Source organism: Pelobates fuscus, chromosome 5, assembly GCF_036172605.1.
Source record: "Pelobates fuscus isolate aPelFus1 chromosome 5, aPelFus1.pri, whole genome shotgun sequence".
NCBI classification, from domain to species: Eukaryota; Metazoa; Chordata; class Amphibia; order Anura; family Pelobatidae; genus Pelobates; species Pelobates fuscus.
Genome location: NC_086321.1, coordinates 79,961,821 through 79,976,528, shown reverse-complemented (window position 1 = coordinate 79,976,528; position 14,708 = coordinate 79,961,821). Strand labels below are relative to the sequence as shown.

Below are 14,708 nucleotides of genomic sequence, written 5' to 3'. Positions count from 1 at the left end.
TACAGCCAGAGATGTGTAGCATTACAATTGCTTAGGCTCACGACTAGTAAATCATCATGGGATTTGTAGTTCTTTATTAGCTGTGGGAAGGTTTTACATTTTAGCCACACCTAATGCAGAATGTAATATTACTTGCAGAGAGATTAATGCTGTATTGATGTTTAGCTAGCACAACGAGCAGGCTGCCTGGATGCAATCATAAAGCATTCTTGATTGGAGTCTTTCCTGTCTGTACAACTTCCTATGTTCTATGACAGTACATCACTGATTATAGCTATAATAATAGTATCTAATAGGATATTGCCCTTGATGTAAAAAGTTACATAATAACACTGCTTTAGATTAAATGACCACTATAGGCACCCAGACCACTTCAGCTTAATGAAGTGGTCTGGGTGCCAGGTCCCTCTAAGGTTAACCCTGCCTGCTGTAAACATAGCAGTTTCAGAGAAACTGCTATGTTTACATATGGGTCTCATTGACAGCCAATAGAGGCGCTTCTGCGCTTCTCACTGTGATTCTCACAGTGAGAAGACGCCAGTATCCATAGGAAAGCATTGAGAATGCTTTCCTATGGACTGACTGAATGCGCGCGCGGCTCTTGCCGCGCATGGGCATTCAGCCGATGACGTCCAAAGGAGGAGGGGAGCCCGGCGCTGGAGAAAGGTAAGTGTTTAACTCCTTCATCCAACTTCAGCTCAGCGGGAGGGGGGCCTTGAGGGTGGGGGCACCCTCAGGGCACTATAGTGCCAGGAAAACGAGTTTGTTTTCCTGGCACTATAGTGGTCCTTTAACCCCTTAAGGACCAAACTTCTGGAATAAAATGGAATCATGACATGTCACACATGTCATGTGTCCTTAAGGGGTTGAGCTTTTAGAAAAAAATTGCCTGTATTAATCTTCAGAAGCAAAAATACAGTATCGAGAAAGTTATATAGTTCATATTGTAATATAAACATTGTACATAATAGTACTTGACAGAGATACATTGTATCTATATATATTATTACTACTGCTTTGTACAAACGCTATAATGTAAATAGAAAATCTAGATCACTTAATACATATTTTAAAAGGGACTTCTTCCCCTTAAAACGAGCACCGTACTGAGTAGAGAATGGAAGCGTTGAGAAGCATTTTGTGCCGATAATTGATTGAGAGCACCAACTACCATTTTCAGCCTATCACTGGCTGGCCATTGCAAGTACAGTACGTACTCACAGTGAGCGCAACCTACATCCCCGTCTGCTATATGGTATTACTGTATATCACATGGGGATGAATAATAGCAATCTACACTGCCCCATATAATGCAGATTTCTATTGGTCAATAAATTGTATTTTACAATTACCTGTATATTATATTTGTCCATTTGCCATATATTTACTTAGGGCCAGCCTTAGGCGTTTAGGTGCCCTGTGAAAAATGTTCACAGCGCCGCTTCCCGGTCACACCCACTTATCCATATATAATGTGTGTGTAAGGGTGTAGTGTTTTTACAGAGGCTTTATTAAATTAATAATTATTAAAGAATAATAATAATAAAAAAATTCGACTTCCCTGTTGTTGCCTGGCAGGGAGGGGTGCATGCAGATCTCTGGTGGTCCAGTGTGCAGGGAATATGGTCTGTGCCTCTGTCTCCGTGTGTGATATTTGTTATAGGTGTATAGACTGGGTGTGATATATGTGTGTTGACTGTTTGTAAAGCTTGTGGTGGATATTTAATTCAGATTTTTAAAAATGCAGGTAGGCCCATGTGTGAATGCTGGTGTGTATTTTTGCAATGTGACTTGCACATAGTCCCATAGTCAGACACACAGTCAGGTACACACTGTTATACACATATATCAAATACAGCCACATGCACACAGCTCCAGGCACATAGTCACTCGTACACAGTCACACACAGAGTTACAGTCAGAAACTCACATGCAGACAGTCACAGACATACAGAGCTACAGGCAGCCATAGCCAGCCACAGGCAGTCACACACACAGTCACAGGCAGACAGTCACACACACACACAATCACAAGCAGGCAGACACACACACACACACACACACACACAGACAGGTACTTTTCTCCATTATGGTCTGGAGAGGGAAGGAATGGAGTCAGTGCACTCCTTGTCTAGCTTTTGGGAAAGCAAGGCCTCATTCCTGCCTCCCTCTTAGTGTGCAGCGTCACCAGGCAGTGGCTAGAGGCCGCATTTAACTCTGTCCCGCTGCCCATTTAACCCTGCCTCTGCTGCTGACTTGGCTCTGCCCCTGCCTCATATTTAGCCCTGCCTCCACCTCCCTTATTGAGAGATGGGAGGACACTAAGGAGATTGTTAAAGTGTGTGTTGCAGGTTAGTGTATAGTGGGACCTGGAGCGGAGTCCCCACCCCATCCTCCCCAGTGTCCCCGCCGCCTCCCGCCCTGTCTGCCATGTAGAGAAACCATGGGCGCCATTGATCTGCATGTTTTTTACTTGTGCACCACAGCGCCGTCTGGACTGCCTCCGCCGCTTGAATATCTTCCACTTGTTCCAGCCACTGTTCACTGCTGGGGATCAAGTTTTGTTTCCAATAGACTGGGATTAACTGCATTGAGGTGGTGTCTAATGATGGACTTCTTGTACTTCAGAAGTGTTGTTGAGGTGAGATGCAATAAGGCCAACTCGGCGGGAGGTGTTGTGGTTTGCCAAGGACGTCTGTCAGTGTGTCCCAGAAAGGGGTTATCTTGGGACAACTCCCCCAGATATGTTTGATTGTCCCTTCTCCCAGGCCTCACCTCCAGCAGAGGGAGGATGCCTCCGGAAATATCCTATGTAGTAGGGTGGGGGTGCGATACCAGCCGGACAGAAGCTTGTAATTAGTTTCTTGATGAAGTGGTGTAGGTGGTGATGAAGGTTGTAGTGGGTGGAAAGATAAGAGCTGTGAAAATAAAAAGTTAAATCATGTGTTCTCCCTTCCCTGAGCCTTACATTTGTCCATGGAGGGGGGAATCTTTATACCTAGTGGTCCAGTGGCAGAATAAACTTGTTTGCACCCCTGGTGGGTGCAGACAGTCTCGCCACCTCCTTGCCATGCAAGTGTCCCGAAGAGCTCCCTATCTGGCGGGCCATAGAACTGCAGTGGGATCAGGCTGCCTGTAACACTGATAGAGCAGTGCGTTCTGTGCTCATCTCACGGCAGAGACTCTGCTATTGGAGCCTCTGCCGATTTTTTTTCACCAACATGCTGCACTAGACAGGCACAGTGTGAGGCAGCCTGGAGGGTATTTGATAAGGCCCCTGGGCTGTCTCTCAGTGTGCTACAAAGCCCTCTGCTGCGGCCAACCAAGAGGGGAACTTATTTAATAACAGGGGCCACAGTAGGTTGTGAGGGCCCCTCACTATGTGCAGGCTGTCTGGGGAGCTTGTTGAGCTCCTCAGCTGAGCCTTTACAATCCAGCTGGCAGGCAGCTCCATGACCGAAGTGCCAGAGTGCTCAGTCCACCCATGATGCTAACAGAAGAATAGAAAACAAAAAAACAGGGACATAAAGCAAGAATAAGATACCACTGGAAGTGGGGTCATAAGAATTAAGAATGAGGGATTACAGTTATGTTGTGAGGCTGGTAAATATTCTGCTCAGTGTTCCCTCCCTATGCCACACATAGGCTTCTGCAAAGTGTCTTTGGGAGGACTGATTGCTCCATCTGGGGTCTCATTCAACCGATGCCTGTCAGGGGTACCTCACATTCCTGCAACATATCACAATGCCACGGGTCTCTGGGCCCATGACCAGATAGATGGAGCTGGAGCAGCTTCAGCAGTATGCCGGTATGTAGTGGGTTGGCCAGTGGGTAAGTATAAGCAGCTTTCAGTTCTCTGCAAGAGGTTTAGGCCGGGATGAGTTTCTGCGGTGTTCCCTCCAGGACTGTGGCTTCAGGGTGTCAGTGGTTTTCCGGTGCCGGAAGCAGCCTAAGGCTCTCCATCTACGTTGTGGATGCGCTCTCCGGCGGCAGTGTCTAGAGTCATACTCCTGGTGTGCAGTTTTGTTTGCTGCAGCGTGGGAAACCACCTAACCTTGCAGGGGACCCTTCGGCTTCTTTCCGTGGGCGGTTTTAAATTTTAACAGGATATTTAGCAACTTACTGTATATCGAAAAAATCTTTAGTCATTTGTAATTATTTGTTTTTATTATTACATCTGTCGCAAGAAATATTTATCAGTAAATAATCTACGCTGTGTTGTAGTCAAGATAGTTTATGACTATTAGCGCAGGAAACATATAAGATTTATAACAGGGAAAACGGTGGACTAAAACTGGGGAGTCTGTGAGTAAAAGGGGATATAGGCCTATTTAATCTACCTGACAACACACGCTATAGAAGTTAGGGTGCATGAAGTGTTCCAGTAATATACTGTGCATATAAATATGCAATTTCCCACAACAATAGAAGCCAAAAAAAAAACAGTTACTCAAAGTGTTTTCCATTGATATTTTGCATCTTCTTGTTGATATGTATGTTGATATGTGGAGAAGTCTTTTAAAATGTGTTTTGTTTTTTAATCTTTCTTAAACAAACAATAAATCCTATGACTTTAAAAGCTTCACCATAATGACTAGGGGAATCTTACTCGACTCATCTCCCACTAGAATTTCTGGAGAAGATATCACCCCGTTCCTTTTGCTTCCTAGATGTGTGAGACCCAAACATTCAAAATACAGGTCAACCATACCAAATAAATAGACTAGATAGGACAGTTGCAAGTTACTGGTTCTTAGAGCGGCTGAGCTGAATGTGGTGCTAAAGTAGGTGAATTAGCCTGTAAGCAAGCAAAGAGTAAACTGGAATGAACCAATATCAAATAGAAAATTTAAAACTGTAAATGTATTGTGGGCAAAAAAATATTATTGCATACTTATACAACTTGCAATTTTCTTTTATATCCTGAAATAAATAATATAACAAATAGTGCAAGAGATTGAAAGATCAGGATCTTTGTGATTGCTGGATCCAAAGTTATATGCGGACTCTTCAATTAATAAGGGAAGCGGGATCACCAGACTCCAGTATAACAACATAAAATTACCTTAAAAAAATCAGTGCTTTTGTATAGCAGCAGCAAATAACTGATTTGTTTTTTAACTGTCCTTGAACCAATGACAAACAGCAATAAAGTATTGGACCATGGCTCTTACTCTCTGCAAAACAGCCTGTGTGTTTTCTGAGCCTAACATCACCCTGATGCGTTTCGCCCCCCAACCAGAGGCTTTTTCAAGTCTGGTGATCCTGCTGTGCTTATTAATTGGAGAGTTCACAGATTACTTTGGATTCAGTGCTCACAATGGCCATTGCTTGGGTCCAGTGCTCACAATGGCTGTTTGAGTGACACAGAGCCACTCATATAAACATATATTGCACTCTTGGATACCAATTTGCAGCCTTATTGTCTAGCATCATAATTGTGGCATAGGAAAGTTTGAGAAAGATGTTGCATGAATGAGGAATCCAGGAATAGGAAAGGTATTTAACGTCAGTCATGATGCTAGAATGACGCATGGTGTAACATGTAGTATGGCTACATGAGATGGGAAGGACCTGCGGTAACTGTAACAGCTATATTGTGGTCTGCAGTAAGAGGAAGAAGCCTACATATGTCTGCAATACATGTTCTGCTTGGGGATAGTTGTGTCATCAGGTTCAGACACAAAGTCATCCTTGTTAATACTTGTTTTTTTCTTTTTTCCATAGATCCAGACCCAGCTGCACAGCCTTCTCAAAGAAAAGATGAAAACATATCTAACTACACCGTAATTAAACACAGTATATCGATCCCCGGTAAATTGATTCATTTTATAGCAATTGGCTTATATAATGTATAACATAATGGTCTGATCACTCAGATTCCTGTCTAAAACCCAGTTTTGTAAATATGCTCTCTCTCTGTCTGTCTGTCCATTTGTCCGTACTGAAAACTATAACCATATAATACTCTTGTGGTGACAAACATATAAGTATGAATGTATGTGGGGGGCGAGGCCTGAGGGGGGGGGGGTGGCTGACTTGCAAGGCGATTGGTCGCATGAGCTCCTGGAGATCTATCGCAATAGGTTTAACTACACAATTCTGTGTAGTTAAAGCTGGGTTTAACTACACAATTCTGACACCTGACGACCATGTTGTCCCACTGCAACCAGGGGGCTACCAATCTGAGCTTTTGGAACCACATCGCCCAGTCAGCATCTCACTAGATCAAGCCTGAGGCCTAGTTGCGGCCTACCATGCAACACGGAAGTGAGGAAGACGGACAATCCCTCTATCCACAAGCGACTGAGAACGTCATAGTGAGATACCTCGATTTCCCCCCGCCGGTGAGGTATATCCCAGCCGCCACTGGTGCACCTGCCCCGCTGCATCCTCTGGCTGACCATGGATCTGGAGAGTCCGGGCCTACCAAAAAAATGGCCGCCGTGCTGGATCATACATCTGCGGGCATATTTCCTCAAGCGCACACACACGAGGACCCATTCCTTAAGGCATTCCATCTCGTTGGACAAAAGTTCTGGACAAAACTCCACGAACTGAGACTTATCTACATTCCTATAATCCAAGCTGTGATCCCGCAGAACCGACTAGCTTAACAACCTCACTCTCATGCTCATCACCGGCGTGTTCCTGGAGGGAAGCTGAAGGGGAGCAGAAGCGGTGTAACCTCGAGGAGCTGCAGGAGAGGGAGTGGGAACCCTCAACATGCTCGCCGCAAATGCACCCGGCAGAGGAGATGGGTCAAACACTATGCTGGTGAGAAGCGCCAGAATCAAACCCCATCTCACCCTAACCCCCCCAACAGAGCAGGGGCCTTTACTGAAGCATGCTTGGTCCTTTTCCACACAGTCCCTGACATGCTGTCTCTCCGAGACACCTGACGGCGATACCCAGCAGTAGCAGCTGGCGGCCCTGCGTCACGAGCGGGCATCTGCTGATTCCCTTTGCTCTCCCAGAGACTTTTACTCACGCAGTTTTGTGAGGACTGTACAGTCTTTGGGCTAGAAGAGACTACCACGCAGGGACTTCGCTCTACCTTGCACGGCATCAACTGAATGGAGACCGGGACTTTATCTCTGGCATAGTGCTTGCCCACCATGTAAAATTCTAGCACATGCTGAGTATTTATTTTGTTCCTTTCATTCTGACTTTATGTGAGACAGGAGTGACCATGCCATATAACTAACGGCTGCCATTATAATTGTTTTATTCAGTAGATTTATCCTTTGCTTTATGATGGCTGAGGTATGCAGTCCTTATGCTATATAAGATCCTGATTGAATATATTGCTGGTATTATGCTCTATTAGCAACTAGCTACCCATTCAAAACTCCTTTACTACCACTAGCTTGTGATGCAGTAACCTATTGTTAAACAGTTTGACTGAAATCTATGCCATAGCTAGCATCCTGTTTTGTTGTTGTTTTTTTTTGTTTTGTTTTTTACTATGAAAAACGTCTTAGCGTGTGATACAGCTTTTACACCCTACCTAACAAGTAATGTTGAGCTTAATCAATTTCAGCAATGTGCTTATTAAGCTAGCAAAGCAAGCCTCACTATCCTGTTTCCTATCATTCCTATTATTTTATTTTTATAAAAATGTGCACTGTCTTTCTATGCCATGTACTTATATTTCCATGTTTGATATCTCATAACTTTGCTGTTGTGGCATCGCAAGTAAGACTGTACCTACCTATGTGCACAAAAAAATAAAGAATGTTTAAAAAAAAAAAAAAAGTATGTATGTATGGAAATAGGTAAATAAAGAGCATCCTATACTATGGTAATAAAATTGCTATCAAACTGCTGCTGTGTTAAAGACACAAAAAGAAAACAGTCCATTATTATCTTTGGAGCCGCTAACCTCTACTAAGCAACTGGCTTTTGACTTTTTCACAACCCTATCATTAGTCATTACTGGCTGCCACTAACCCAAAACACTTATCACAAGTGAACCTCTGGGCTTTTAAAGTAGTTAGCAATAACTAAGTGCCTACACATCTTATGGGAAAAATACATATTAATTACATGGTTTTACATGGAAAGCCTAGAGCATTTGAAACCATATCAAAGAGTGGTAAAATAAATTAAATGGCTAGACACATGATGTGAAAAATACAAGTATTCTTTATATAAGTAAAGTGCAAGGAAATTTCCCACCGAGGATATGAACCTCAGAAGTTACATATTGTGCATATGGCATAGTACAAAATCACAATTTAATAAATGTTATATTTTGCAGCTATCTCCTGCTAAGGCCAATCACAGGATGAAGTACCCATGCTAAAATTGGGCCTTTGATATCGACAAAGTCTGGTGTGGTGATAACTTATGCCAGTGCTTTACCAGCAAGTGTTAATCTGCAACTAACCAGCCTTTGTGAGCATAAGTCATTGGTGGCCCTAGGTAACAAATAGTGTTACGTCTTGAAACCTGTCAGGAAGTAGCAGCTACTAAATAACAGCTGTTGTTAATAATGACAGCTTGCAACTGTTGGAGACTGCTATTTATTGACAAGGAGCTTGATTTAAGGCCAATGTTTAGAATGTTTAGAGCCAGATACAGGTTACGTGAAAATGGCACTTACCTAGGCATACCACTTATCTAAATCATGGGCATACGATAGTAGCAGTCAGACTGTAACGAAAGGGCGACCTCTTCAAAGTGTAAAACATGCGTCAAAAAATAAGTTTCTACCCTGAAACACCAATCTAAGCCACTTTATTACAACTATTTGGTTTATTCATTTAGACATTGTTTACTAAATGGAGTCTATTGGTCTTTATGGATTAAATTGCAGTCGCTTTTTGGATAAATACATCAATTACTCAGTTCAAATTATGTGTTTTATTCATTTCGCTCTGCTTGCTCTGCTTTTACAACTATGACAATAAGACATTTCTATTTTCCCTTTTTGTGAGCAGGTTTGACAAAAAAAGTCATACAGAAAGAAATAATTCTTGACAGCCCGGCAAATTTGAAACTGGAGTGCGAGCTGCTTCTTGATTCAGAAGAATTGCAGATAAATGATGTGGCCTGGACGTTTGAGAATGCAACAATAAGCAAAAATAAATATGCCAATAATACCACAGAGAATAAACGGCATACGTCGTATGAGTAAGTGTAGTAATATAACTATTTAATGCTATTATGCAGAATTACTATGACATGAGTGACATATATGTGACTAGAATAGGCATCATAGCATATGGGAGCCCCCTATATGCTGACTATAATGACAGCTATGGTGGATGCTGATGGCATGGTTGGCAACCCCATTTTGCCCCTAGATCCACAGAGGAGGACAAGGTGAATATTGTGTCTCTATGTGGGACTATCAGAGAGCTATTTACTCCCCAAATGGTACTTGATTGAAAGATTCCTAAGCATCTACAGTCAGTGCTAACTGTCTCCTCTCCGTCAGAACTGCAAACGGGAGGTCACTAAATAGAGCAACAGAATTCCCCCTGGTCTGGGGAAGGGGACAATAACAAACACACAGAGGGGAAGGGAACAATGACACAGACAGAGGGCCTGAGGAAGGGGGAAAACAGACATGCAAATTGGCTGCGGGAGAGAGATATTCAAAGGGAAAGGGGGAAGAGACACGCAAAGGGGTTGAGTGGGAGAGACATGCAAAGGGCCTAGGGGGAGAAAGAGGCACACGAAGCAGCTGGGGGAGAAACCAGCATGCAAATGGGCTGGGAGAGAAATAGACATGCAAAGGGGCTGGGTGAGAGACACACAAAGTGGCTAGGGAGAGACCGAGACACACAAAGGGACTGGTGGGAGAAAGAGACACACAAAGGGGCTGGGGGGAGAAAGAGACACACAAAGGTACTGGGGGGAGAAAGAGACACACAGAGGGGCTTTTTATTTAGGAAAAAAGAGACACACAAAGGGGTTGAGGGAGAAGGAGACCCTAAAAGTGTCTGGAGAGAGAAAGACACACACAGTTGTCAATTTTTATTTAGGGTGAGAGGTCTTGCCTAAGGCGCAAAATAGTCTAGTAATGTCCCTGCAGCCAGAAGAGCAATTATTATTTTTACTAAAGCCAATTCTGGTTGTGATTCAGCCAACCTGACCAAACCTGCACCAGTCCGCTGGATGCAGTCAGTGCTTACTTACAAATTAATGTTTTTCGAATCTTAATTCTACATGAAAGTATACGATTAAGACATTTACAAAGACTGCTTTTAAAGAAAATTAGGCACAAACAAAAATACCGTTTTAAATCTTGACTATTTACACACTGGCAGCACTGGTAGACAATGGGTAAACAGTTAAAAACCTAGGCGGCATGAAGGTCAACTAGGCTGCTGCCCCAATAAAAAGTAAATAAAGGTAAAAATATGACCTTCATCTAACTATAGGGAGGCTTAAAACCTGCAAGCCGGCCAATCAGAGCTCTCTGGCAGTCAAGTTTCTGAGTAATTTTGCCAGATGTCAGAACAGTCCCGCATCAATAACAATTCAAATGAACTTAATAAAACACCAAAGCCATTAATTTGTTTACACATTTTTTTTTTTTTTTTTGTGACCATTCAAAATATGTTTATAAAAACTTCTCCATGTGCAATATTGGTGTTTTACCTTGTTTTCAAACAATGATTTATTCATATTTAGATTTGCTGTGACGGCGCTAAACATGATTGGTACCTACACTTGCATTTTCAACTCTACTACAGAAGTGAAAGCAGAATTTCATATAAAAGGTAAGAAATTGACCACAAGGTCTCAAATGAATGTATGCATGAATTCAGGGGATACTGCACAATGGTTAATTACAGAGTTAAAGAGATCAATCAGACTTATTAATTCAAGCATAGGGAATTGTGCATATATCCACAGTTTCTAATAGGTAATTTGTGTTGTGTTTTTTTTTTAAATCATGGTTGCTAACTTAACTAACTTAAGCCTCAATATAATATTGATATACTATATAAGCTTCCAAATGATTTCATAGCTTTTGACTTTTTTTTTTATTTAATTTTAATTTTCCAAATATTAAAATATTATAATATATATCCAATAAAAAAACAATATATCTAAATATAACAACATTAAACTATTTTTCATACTATTAAATATTTTTAACAGTTATTCACAAATATTAATTTAAATACTAATTTATTTGACATTTGAAGGATGCAATTTAAGCTTACAAATAGCATATGTCAGTATCTCTTATCTGTCTCTCAACCCAGTTTATCTGCTGATATTAGAAGCTTCACAGTTCTTAACTGCTCTCTCACTAATCAGGACTCACTTTTCCACCCCTCTCATTCCCTTTTTACAAGCAGGTAGAAGCAACTGGTACATAGCCAGGGTCAGAGAAAGAGGTGGGTGCAGAGGGTGTAGCAGAAAAGGGGACATGACAAAGGACGTTATTAGAGAGACAAGCAGCAAGACCGTTTGCACAGTGCACAAAGTCAGCTTTAAGTAATTTTTTTTTATAGCCAGCCATGCGACAGATTTTGTTCCCCCACATGCCTCTTAAGTTACCATTCTTCCTTCTCCCTGCAAATTTGAAAGCTATATAAGTGGTGGTAAAAAAGTGTATGTGTATGTGTATATATGTGTGTGCGTGTATATATCTATATATAATGTGTATATATACCTATGTACAAAAAATGGCTTGCACTCACGGTCTTAAATTAAGTTAAAAGTATTTCTTTATTGAAGTAATTCCATTAAAAATTGTTGTTTCAACCCTCGTTCGGGGCTTTCCTCAGGATCAACAACCTTGATCCTAAGGAAAACCCAGAACGGGGGCTGAAACATCGATTTATATTGAAGGTAAAGGGAGGAAGGCAGTAAAGCAATTGTATCAAAGGCTCAAGCTCCCTGTACCCTGGCTGTGTACCTCCGACAAGGGCCGCTTCCTAGCTGGAACAGGGGAAAAACTCAGCGCTGCGGCCCCAGTTGCCGTGGCATGACTGGGGTCCTCCTGGAGCCCCTCCATCCTGGAACAGGATAGGGGACTAGCTCTGTTCCCTCCCAGGGACTGTACAGAACACAATCCTGAGAGCTCTAGTCCTTACAAGGACTTTCCCTGGCTCATAGGCGTGCGCAGCCTGTTGCATTAGGGTGTGCACCCTAAAGCACAAACACACACGCCGCGTGTATATGAATTTTTATATACACACACACACACACATACATACATACATACATACATACATACATACACACACACATATATATACATATATACATATATATATATATATATATGTATATATACAAATATACATAGGTGCAGTGTGTGATTGTGAGCGGTGCAGCATGTAAGGGGTGCAGTGTGTGTGATTGCGAGGAGTACAGTTTGTGTAATTGTGAGGGATTCAGTGTGTGCGGGGTACAGTGTGTATGATTGTGAGGGGTGCACTGTGTGGGCGACAGGGGTTAGGAGGGTGGAGGGGCAAAGACAGGGGTTGGGGGTAGAGGGACAGGAGGTAGGGGGGTGGAGGGGCAGCGACAGGAGGTAGCGGGAGTAGACGGTTAGTGACAGGGGTTAGGGGGTAGAGGGGGAGTAACGGGTTAGGGGGATAGAGGAGTAGTGACAGGGGTTAGGGGGATAGAGGGGTAGTGACAGGGGGTGGGGGAGTGGAAGGGCAGTAACAGGGGTTAAGGGGGTGGAGAGGCAGTGACATGGGTTAGGGAGGTAGAGGGGCAGTGACAGGTGTTAGGGGTAGAGGGGTAGTGACAGGGGATAGAGGGGTAGTGACAGGGGTTAGAGGGATAGTGACAGGGGTTAGAGGGGTAGTGACAGGGGTTAGAGGGGTAGTGACAGGAGTTAGAGGGGTAGTGACAGGGGTTAGGGGGTAGAGGGGTAGTGACAGGGGTTAGGGGGTAGTGACAGGGGTTAGGGGGTAGTGACAGGGGTTAGAGGGTTAGTGACAGGGGTTAGGGGGTAGAGGGGTAGTGACAGGGGTTAGGGGGGTAGAGGGGTAGTGACAGGGGTTAGTGGGCTAGGGACAGGGGTTAGGGGGGGTATGGGGGCAGAGGCAGGGTGGGGGGGCAGTGAGTGACAGGGGACAGAGGGGGGTTTAAATACCTGCCCTGGTGGTCCAGTGGGTGCCCTCTCTCTTCAGTCTGCAGCTCCGCCGGGAGTGAGCTGCAGACCACATGGTGAGTCTCGCGATCTCCAGTCAGGGCGTTGCCGCGGCAACGCTCTGACAGGCTGGAGATCGCGAGACACCTCAGTCTGCAGCTCACTCCCGGCGGAGCTGCAGACTGAGGATCAGGGCAGACGGACAGGAGGGGCCTCGCACCCGGCGGCATTGTGGGCAAGCCACCGGGCCCCCTCCTGTGTCGGGTCCTCGGTCATAGACCGAGGACCCGACATGTCAGTCTGCCCAGAGGCAGTGCAGCACGGAGGTGTGATCAGGGTGTGCCCAGGCACACCCGGCACACCCCGTGCGCACGCCTATGCCCTGGCTAATCCTCCACAAGCTGGAACAAAGTGCTGAGCAGTGATTATAGCCCTTCCCCTCTCAGTAACTAGACGACACATAGTTCTGGGAGTACAACTGATTTTAATGAGGCAAGCTTGACCTTTTATGCACAGACCCCAGCAGGGGGTCCCCATTGTATTCAGCACAAGCCCCTCCCAGGAATCTCTGGGCCTGTAAGACCAGTAAGTTAATTATCTCCCAGGAACAGAGAGCCAAACACAAAAATATAAAAACATAAAAGTACCCCAAAACATAATAAAAACATAAAATAACCCCACAAATAATACTTTAAATAGCCCTGCTCTGAGTGCACAAGTTTTCCAGATAGCGCTCAGATCTGTATTAAAGTTCTGACACACGTGGTCCTATGCCCAAAATAGTTCCAGGGCATTTGGTGCTTTTGCTGGTCAGCTTTCGGGAGCTCCTGCGGCTGCAATATGGGGTGCTCCGCCTGGCTCTTAGGTAGCGTTTGTTCCCCTTAGTCTCAGGCACCTTCCCTCCACAAAGCATTCTCCTGAGGAATTTCAAAGTGGTTCAAAACTGCAAACCAAGTTGTCCGGGAACCGCACGGCCACCTCCTGCCGAAAACAGTTCAATAACATTCACGGCTATGTCCTGCTGAGGTGACCGTGAACCCACGAAGTCCTCATGATGAAATTAGTTCCATAGCAGTCGCGGCTAAGTACCGCTGAGGATTATTCATGGGTTTGGCTCATGCGAACGGCCGCCATTGAGCTAGCATTCGGTTCCATTCGCATGAAGAGAAAGTGCCAAATCAGGGGCACCCAGGGAAAGCTACTAATGGTGGCTGGCAGGGTAGCTCCCAAATGGTGTCCCAGTCCTGGACCATAGTCAGTGGGTAGAAGGCGGAGTCCGTGGCAAATGTACCTGGGAAGGAGCGTTTGTCACACGTGCTCTCTGCAGGGTCCTAGGGCACAAGCTCTCCTAATGACTCACTTAGGCTATGCTTGTTTGAGACAGTTCTCTGGTATCCCCAAAAGCAGGACACCATGGATCTAAGTAGGGATGACAGGACACAATCCACAAATCGGGACAGTCCTGCTGAAATCATAGAAACATAGAAACATAGAATGTGACGGCAGATAAGAACCATTCGGCCCATCTAGTCTGCCCAGTTTTCTAAATACTTTCATTAGTCCCTGGCCTTATCTTATAGTTAGGATAGCCTTATGCCTATCCCACGCATGCTTAAACTCCTTTACTGTG

General features: G+C 44.1%; 1 protein-coding gene across 1 annotated transcript in view; it reads left to right on the top strand.

Moving 5' to 3' along the window:
* Positions 1 to 14,708, top strand: part of EMB (embigin) — a 38,264-nt gene that overhangs the window by 15,169 nt on the left and 8,387 nt on the right. Inside the window, exons 2-4 of the mRNA XM_063456877.1 lie at positions 5,728 to 5,814; positions 8,946 to 9,138; positions 10,648 to 10,736. Of these exons, the coding sequence (XP_063312947.1) occupies positions 5,728 to 5,814; positions 8,946 to 9,138; positions 10,648 to 10,736 (369 nt within the window). The remainder of the gene's footprint in view (positions 1 to 5,727; positions 5,815 to 8,945; positions 9,139 to 10,647; positions 10,737 to 14,708) is intronic.